The sequence below is a fragment of the Paramisgurnus dabryanus genome, chromosome 15 (genome assembly GCF_030506205.2).
Source record: "Paramisgurnus dabryanus chromosome 15, PD_genome_1.1, whole genome shotgun sequence".
Classification (NCBI taxonomy): Eukaryota; Metazoa; Chordata; class Actinopteri; order Cypriniformes; family Cobitidae; genus Paramisgurnus; species Paramisgurnus dabryanus.
Genome location: NC_133351.1, coordinates 1 through 8,088, shown reverse-complemented (window position 1 = coordinate 8,088; position 8,088 = coordinate 1). Strand labels below are relative to the sequence as shown.

Genomic DNA, 8,088 nt, shown 5'->3' with positions numbered 1-8,088 from the left:
ATTTCTTAATTTTTAATTAAAACAAAGTCCAATCAGATTGTGTGATACATCATTGTAATGCGTGTGTTTTGCAGTTTCACATGAACCCAAGCTCATTGTTGTATGTTACTCACAGCTCGAGATAACAGGCGTCAAATCGGCCTTGTTGAGGTCATTGCAAAAGGCCAGTAAATTATTTGGTAAATTGCCTGTATAAAAATCTGTGTATATCAGTCAAATCTGAAGCTATTGTCTTTTGTTTTATATCAAATTAAAGGTGTTTATGTGTAGTTTACAGACATATGAGTGACTTTACTGTGTGTTGTTCCTAACAGGAAGGAGAAGAGTTACAGTTGAGCCTGTTTTAGGCCACAAGGCCTGTGAATCACAATGGTAAAGTTGCATGTACAAATTTCTTAATTTTTAATTAAAACAAAGTCCAATCAGATTGTGTGATACATCATTGTAATGCTTGTGTTTTGCAGTTTCACATGAACCCAAGCTCATTGTTGTATGTTACTCACAGCTCGAGATAACAGGGGTCAAATCGGCCTTGTTGAGGTCATTGTGTAACACTTTCCAATGTATAAATGATAATTCACAGTGGGGGTTGCATATTTATTGTATTTTCTTTTCAATCTGTAACACAGATAAACACAACCATCAATGGCAGTCGCACATGTGACCGTGAAAATCACTCACAGAAGGTCTCATTTCACAAATCACGTTATATGAAATACATTTATGCATACAACAAAATCACCCAATCTATTTGATCAAATATTCAAACACATCAAAATCAGACAAGATAATATTTACTTGCTGCATAGCAATATGATAGGATTGTTTGACTTTCACATGAACTCCCATTAAACTCATCCAACTTTGGATTGCAACACCATTGTTCAACTATGTGCATTTAATTTATCTCTCTCAAAGTTACTTTAATATATGACACAATATAATCAACAGAACGATTAAAACATAAGAATAAACTTCCATCAGCTTACCTGTAACACAGATAAACACAACCATCAATGGCAGTCGCACATGTGACCGTGAAAATCACTCACAGAAGGTCTCATTTCACAAATCACGTGAGACCTCGCGAGAGTGCGGTTTCACGACAGACACAGCGCTGCTGCCATCTACTGGCAAACACTTCAAACTGCAGCCTTTTAACATTATGCTCTAATATGCTATATCAAACACTTTTATTCTTCTATTAATTACCAATGTATGTAGTGCAAATACTGAACACATTTATTGCGCTACACTCTCCCCTACTAATTTCAAATGTATACAACATTTTGGATTCAAACATTGTTTCATCCTGAACAACTCTGACCTTTTAAAAGTTATTAGTGACTTAAATTTCAAAGTGATTCAAATTCACCCTCTACATAAGGTCAAAATAACCATTACTTCTATTATATATTGTCACGTAGATACTTTCAACAACAGTAAACAGTTATCTAACTAATACTCCATTGTAATAGACTCGCAATTCCCGGCCAGACAATTCTTTAGTCCATTACCAATCTTTGTTGTTTACCTTACAGGGTTAATCAATGATGTTTAGTTTTTTTCCTTTTTCAACCAAAGAAACAAATCTTATTGAAACATTAACTTTCACTCACGATTTGTCCAGTGTTTTTATGAAGGGTCATTTCAACGGATTGCCTCTAACATTGCCCATGGTCGCCATAATCCCTGTGCTATTGGCGCATTACCCATGTCCAGTCTATCCACATCAATTTCCACTACAGACGGCTGACCCAGCGATTCATAAGTTAGAATTTTTGGACGGCGCCTTTCTCTCTTTGGGTGCATATTGAAGGAGGGGAGGTCAAGCCCATTATCCTCTAATGCTTGTCCTTCTGAAAATTCGGACTGTTCCTCAGATGTTTCGATATCCTCCTCAATTTGTTCCTCAGGTAAGTCCTCCTCTGTCTCCTCAGTTTGTTCCTCTGGTAAGTCCTCCCCTGTCTCCTCTGCAATTCCTTGCTGAAGTCTTTCCGACTGTTGTTCCATTGCTGGTGTAAATGGATCTGCTTCAGGGTTTAGACCAGTTTTGCACTGATCAAGGTAAGAAGGAAACTGTAACACCAGATCAACATCTTGGAAGTCCTCACCCTCTGCCATGTCATCTTGTACCTCCTTTGTATTTTGTCTATTTTTTCTTGGTGTCCTTTCTTTAACTGCCTTTTGTTTCTGGTTTGCTTCCGAGCTCTCCAGTGGCAAGCTATCACAAGGGAGAAGGAGATTTCGATGGAGCACCCTCATCTTACCCCCTTTTTCTGGTATCACCTCATACACAGGGCTATCATTACTCCTCCTTTTGACAATGACATAAACTCTGTTTTCCCAATAGGATCTGAGTTTTCCGGGTCCCCCTCTTTGTGACAGATTGCGAACGAGAACCCTTCCACCAGGTTGAAGACCTACTCCATGGATTTTCCTGTCATACCCCTGCTTACTTCTAGAGGATTCTTTGCCAGCTGTTCTAGAGGCAATTTCATAGGCCTGACGCATTCGACCTTGCCACTTCTCCACATACTCTGCATGACTCTCATTTCCTTCTGTTGGTTGCAGGTTAAAAAGCAGATCAACTGGCAGGCGAGGAGAACGACCATAAAGCAGGTAAAAAGGAGAAAAACCTGTGGCCTCACTACGGGTACAGTTGTAGGCGTGAACCATCTTCTCCAATGACCTTTTCCAGTCCATCTTTTCTGTGTCAGTGAGTGAACGCAACATTGACAGTAGAGTTCTGTTGAAGCGTTCGACCTGTCCATTTCCCTGTGGATGGTAGCAAGTAGTATGAGATGCTTGAACATGACAGCACTTTTGCAACTGGTACATCAACTGATTCTCGAACTCTCGACCCATGTCATGGTGTATCTTTTCTGGGAATCCAAAGCGTAGAGCAAAATCATTAAAGATTTTTTCCACCACTGTCTTTGCTGACTTGTTTTTAGTGGCATACGCTTGTGCAAAACGAGTATAGTGATCAATGATGACCAGAATGTACTCATACCCTTGTTTGCAAGTCTCAAGGTGTAAAAAGTCTATAGATATCAGCTCAAATGGGCGATTGGTTACAATGGGAACGAGAGGGGCTCTGGTTGGCTTATGTGGTTTCTTACGCATTAAGCACTCACATTCATTAGCAATGAACTGTTCTGTGTCCCTCTGCATATGAGCCCAATAGAACCGGTCACGAATCAAGTTTACTGTCCTTTCTACCCCTAGGTGTCCCATCTCTTTATGCAGTTCTTTGAACACTGTTTGGCGATACCCTTTTGGCAACACCAGCTGATCTCTTTCACCTGTTTTCCGGTAAAGTATGCCATGGTCATTCATGTATAATTTTGGCCATTGTCTCAACAGAATTCTTACATCTGGAGGTTCTGTTTTAAATGTCTGTTTGGATGGCTTCTGATTCTTCACTATGTACTGCAGAACTCGACCTATGACAGGATCTTTTCTTTGGCTTTCTAGAATCTGTTCCAGTGTGAGAGGTTTGCCTAAAGAGGACACCATAGCATCGCTAATCTGTATATCTTGCATTTGCATTGCCGTGACCCAGGCGAATGGTGTGTCTTTTCCTACCAGCACTCCTTGGATAGATGCACCAATGACCTCTTGACTCACACTGCGCGTGCACTCCTCCATCAACTGACTGATATCGACTGGCATTCGAGAAAGACCGTCTGCATCTGCATTGCTTTTCCCAGGACGATATTTGATGGAGAAGTTGAAATCTGCCAGCTCTGCAACCCACCGATGACCTGTAGAGTTCAGCTTAGCTGTTGAGAGAACATAAGTCAAAGGGTTGTTATCAGTATAAACAGTAAAATGGGGGGCGTGATATAGATAATCACGAAAACGTTCACATATTGCCCATTTTAATGCTAAGAACTCTAACTTCCCTGAGTGGAGGTGATAATTCTTCTCAGGTGGGGTTAGGGTTCTGGAAGCATAGCCAATCACCACCAACTGACTGCGTTGCCGTTGATATAACACGGCACCTAGTCCCTCTTGTGATGCATCACAATGTAAGATAAACGGTTGGGTCAGATCTGGATAACCCAAGATTGGTGGGGTCGTCAGTTTATTAACAAGAAAGTTCAGTATCTCTTGGTGGCTTTGGGTCCACTGTATCGGCGTGTTTGATGAAAGACCACCTTTGCGTTTGTTGTTGATACATTTTCCTGTTACTCTATTTTTCACAGGTGATGCCAGTGGTGCAGATAACAGCTGGTATAAGGGGTTTGCCAGTTTGGAAAAGTCAGGTATATATGCACGGTAGTATGAGAGAAATCCAAGCAGTTTTCTCAAATCACCTACAGTTGTGGGAACTCTTTCTTTTAAAGCTTGTACAGAAGCCACTTCAGCCGGATCCATACTGTATCCATCGCCTGACACCAGGCGTCCCAGGAATCGTACTTTTCTTTTGAAGACCTCACATTTACGTGGACTGAGCTTCACACCGTGCTGCTGATATCTCTGTAGAACGGTCCTGAGGTGGTCAACATGGTCTTCAAAACTAGGGCTGTGTACGAGATTATCATCAAGGTAGGGCTGACATATCACATCCCGAAGGCCTACGAGACACTCCTCCATACTTCGCTGAAACTCAGCAGGTGCCGAACTAAGGCCAAACGGGATCCTTACCCACTGATATAATCCCCAAGGGGTTATGAAGGCAGTCAGGGGCCTGCTTTCCTCGTCCAAAAACCCCTGGTGGTATGCTTTACCCTGGTCCAGCACCGAAAACCAGGAACTGCCTATCAGGGAGTCCAGCATATCTTGAATTCTTGGAATTGGATGTCGGTCCGGTACTGATTTTCTGTTCAGCTCTCTGTAATCACAACACAATCTTAATGTCCCATCTCTTTTTCTCACACAAACAACAGGTGATGCATAAGGTGAACGGGATTTGGTGATCCACCCACGATTCAACAGATCTTGTAAGTACTCTTTTACTTCTTGATGTAATGGTTTTGGGACTGACATGTATGTTTTGTTTACAGGTGTGGTGTCTTTAAGTGTGATATGCAGGTTCAGGGAAGGAATACAGCCAATATCATCTTCATTGTATGCAAAGGCATGACACTCCTCTCTCAACATCTGTCTCACCGTTTCTTGCTGTGCTTCACTCAAATGGTCCAAGGGAACTGTTGGGTCCCATTGGCTAGGCTTTTGTGTCTTTGAATCATCACTGCTCACATTAGCCTTTACTTTTGGTTTGTCACTATCATTATCTTCATTTGCCTGTTCTGTGTTCACAGGAAGTGTACATTTTATGGTTTGGAGATGACCTATGACTGCTCGACGACCTAGAGTAACAGCATAGTTATTGGTATTTGCTATGGGCACTGGCAGGACTGAGGGTCTGTCAACAGGGACAGTAACTAATCCCTCTTCAATGACAACTCCTTCTGGCAGTGAAGGCTCTTCATTAGGAACTAAGAGTAAGCTGTGACCCTTGTACTGAGACCCTGCATTGACTTTGACTAAAACAGTAGTGACTTGTTTGGCTGCCAAATGGATTTGTCTTTTCCCTGTCTGTACAATACCTGCATCAACACTAAAATTTGGAGACTGTATTAACTTTAGTACCAACTTTGCAGTCTTGAATGTCACAGAGAAAGCTCTACTCACATTGCAGATAATGTCTTTTTCTGTCTGATGGTCCCTGTTTTGGCTGAGAACTGCTTCAATTACATTGAACCCGATGATGGGCTGTTCTGCCACCTGTGGGTCAGTCGATACTAAGATGGGTACCAGAAGTGATGGTGTAGTGCTTGAGTCTTGGCTTAAATTAAATTCAGCTTCAATCCAGCCTGAGAATGGTATTTCGGTTTGATTTACAGCCAGTCCGACCAGTGTGCAGGAATCCAAGAGTTCATGGAGAGGTCTTACGGCCCGGTGGGGTATGTTTGCTTTTCTCCATTCTTCATTGATTACACTTGCCTGTGCACCGGTGTCCCACAGCACTTCCACAGGAACTCCTTCTAGTAAACACTGAACAAGACATTTTCTGCCGATGAGGTTTAAAAGTTTTGCATTTTTACAGGGAGACATGGTTTTAAAAATCTTTTCCGGGTCCTCTGGTTTTACAGTCTGTACCGAGTGTTTTAGAGGGGACTCCAACTCATGGGCTACTGAGGGTCCCATCACAGCAGCCCTCTTCCATTTCCCTGCTGTTCTCTGGGTCGCCGGCAGCCTCTAGAGAGATGTCCCTCTTGTCCACAACGAAAACAATGTCTGCACTGCTCACCAACTTGGGCTTCCTGACATGCTCTGCATCCACGTGGTCTGTTCATGGTCGTGAGAGTTGCCCGTTCAGATCTGCTTCGCAGTTTAGCTGTTTCCATCGTCTCATTTACCATCTTTTTCATTTCTAGGACCTCTGCTCTGAGCTGCTCAATCAGCTGCCTGGTGCTTGAGTCTGTCCCTTCATGCCTCTCCTGGCTCTTTTTGCTGGTAGCGGCAGAGTCAACTTTACCTGCAGACGATCTAACATCTCTTTTTGGCTCTGTGGAATTGTGTGGATGTACCTGAGGCTCCAATGGGCATATGTTAGTTTGTATTTCCTGCAGTCTAGTGGGTTTTGTCAGTGCAGTCTTTTTCAACTTTTGCTGGCGCTCCTGTTCTAAGTTTGCAGCTTCATTTACTCGCTCAATCAGCTCCACGTCCGAGACTTTAGGGTTGCTCAGGTAAGGCTTCAGTTGCAACTTCACAGCATCATTTAACAATCCAGTTTCTATGGAGCGAAGGAATTTCCTTTGAATTAATTCTGGGCTGAACTGCTCGTCCTCATCCTCTTCACTTAGTTTCCACAGTAATTTCTCTCTGAGCTCGATTCCTCTGAATAGAAAATTTTGTGCTGACTCTTTCGGGTCTTGTGAGATGTTCATTAACTTTTGTAACAGGTCGGAGGGAGGATCAACTTTGAAATGGCCCCTTAGAATTGTCTTCAGGGTAGGGAGAGTGAGGTCACGTTTTATTTCAAGCATGTCCCTCAAGTGAAGGCCTGGGCTCACTGCCCGAGTCACAGCTTCAATGATTTCTGTCTCTGAATGACCTTTTCTCAGTCCCGACTCAATCTGGTTTATAAGGCTGGTGTACGACAGTTTCTCTCTCTGTCCTGCTTCGCCAATTTGCCCAGAGATTCGAAACTCCCTTCTGAGGGTCACTTCAGATAGCACCGGTTGTGACACTGCAGTAGCTCTTGTCTCCTCCACTGTAACTCTGGTTTTTAGCCTTTGTTCTATTGCAGCGATCTCTCCCTCGAGTGACTGTCGTGCTTGAGCTTGTTCTAGCTGTAATATGGAGTATTTCTTTTTCAGAATATCTAAATCATCAGTCTCATTTGGTATGGTTTCTGATTCTGTGTCTGTAGGCTGTTTCAGAGTATCTATTACGGACAACATATCCTCAAGACACTGTAGAAATACCTCACTCTCCTCTGTTTCTTCAGTGTCATCCAATGACCCCTCCACCACCCTGATAAGGACTCGTTTGGTTTTGCTGGCATAGCCGCCCTCTGGCTCCTCACATTTCAGGTGTTTACAAACATGAATGAGGTCTGAGGTGTGCAGCATCAGAAGTGCTTGGCTAACTTTATTGCGTAGTTCTTCCATGCTTGAAATTTTCACTGCTTTATCCACTAAATTCGTCTCTGAAGCTCACTCACAATTGCTTTTAGGAGGCTGGCTCGCCAAAATATGTAACACTTTCCAATGTATAAATGATAATTCACAGTGGGGGTTGCATATTTATTGTATTTTCTTTTCAATCTGTAACACAGATAAACACAACCATCAATGGCAGTCGCACATGTGACCGTGAAAATCACTCACAGAAGGTCTCATTTCACAAATCACGTTATATGAAATACATTTATGCATACAACAAAATCACCCAATCTATTTGATCAAATATTCAAACACATCAAAATCAGACAAGATAATATTTACTTGCTGCATAGCAATATGATAGGATTGTTTGACTTTCACATGAACTCCCATTAAACTCATCCAACTTTGGATTGCAACACCATTGTTCAACTATGTGCATTTAATTTATCTCTCTCAAAGT

At 42.4% G+C, this 8,088-nt stretch overlaps 1 protein-coding gene across 1 annotated transcript; it reads right to left on the bottom strand.

Annotated features, from left to right (window-relative positions):
* Window positions 1–790: 790 nt before the first annotated feature.
* LOC141280841 (uncharacterized) lies at window positions 791–7,883 on the bottom strand. The gene is made up of 2 exons (XM_073811967.1): window positions 3,592–7,883; window positions 791–2,778 (listed from the first exon to the last, which is right to left on the bottom strand). Exons 1-2 carry the CDS (start codon window positions 6,160–6,162, stop codon window positions 1,651–1,653), a joined length of 3,699 nt encoding a protein of 1,232 aa, XP_073668068.1. The 5' UTR covers window positions 6,163–7,883; the 3' UTR covers window positions 791–1,650.
* Between the last annotated feature and the right edge of the window lie 205 nt (window positions 7,884–8,088).

Excerpts from the sequence above, each read along its gene's own strand:
- LOC141280841 (XM_073811967.1), bottom strand. The coding sequence starts at position 6,162 with ATGGGACCCTCAGTAGCCCATGAGTTGGAGTCCCCTCTAAAACACTCG. Across the intron at positions 2,779-3,591 it reads CATCTATCCAAGGAGTGCTG|GGAAATGGACAGGTCGAACG; the intron begins GTAGGAAAAGAC and ends TACCATCCACAG.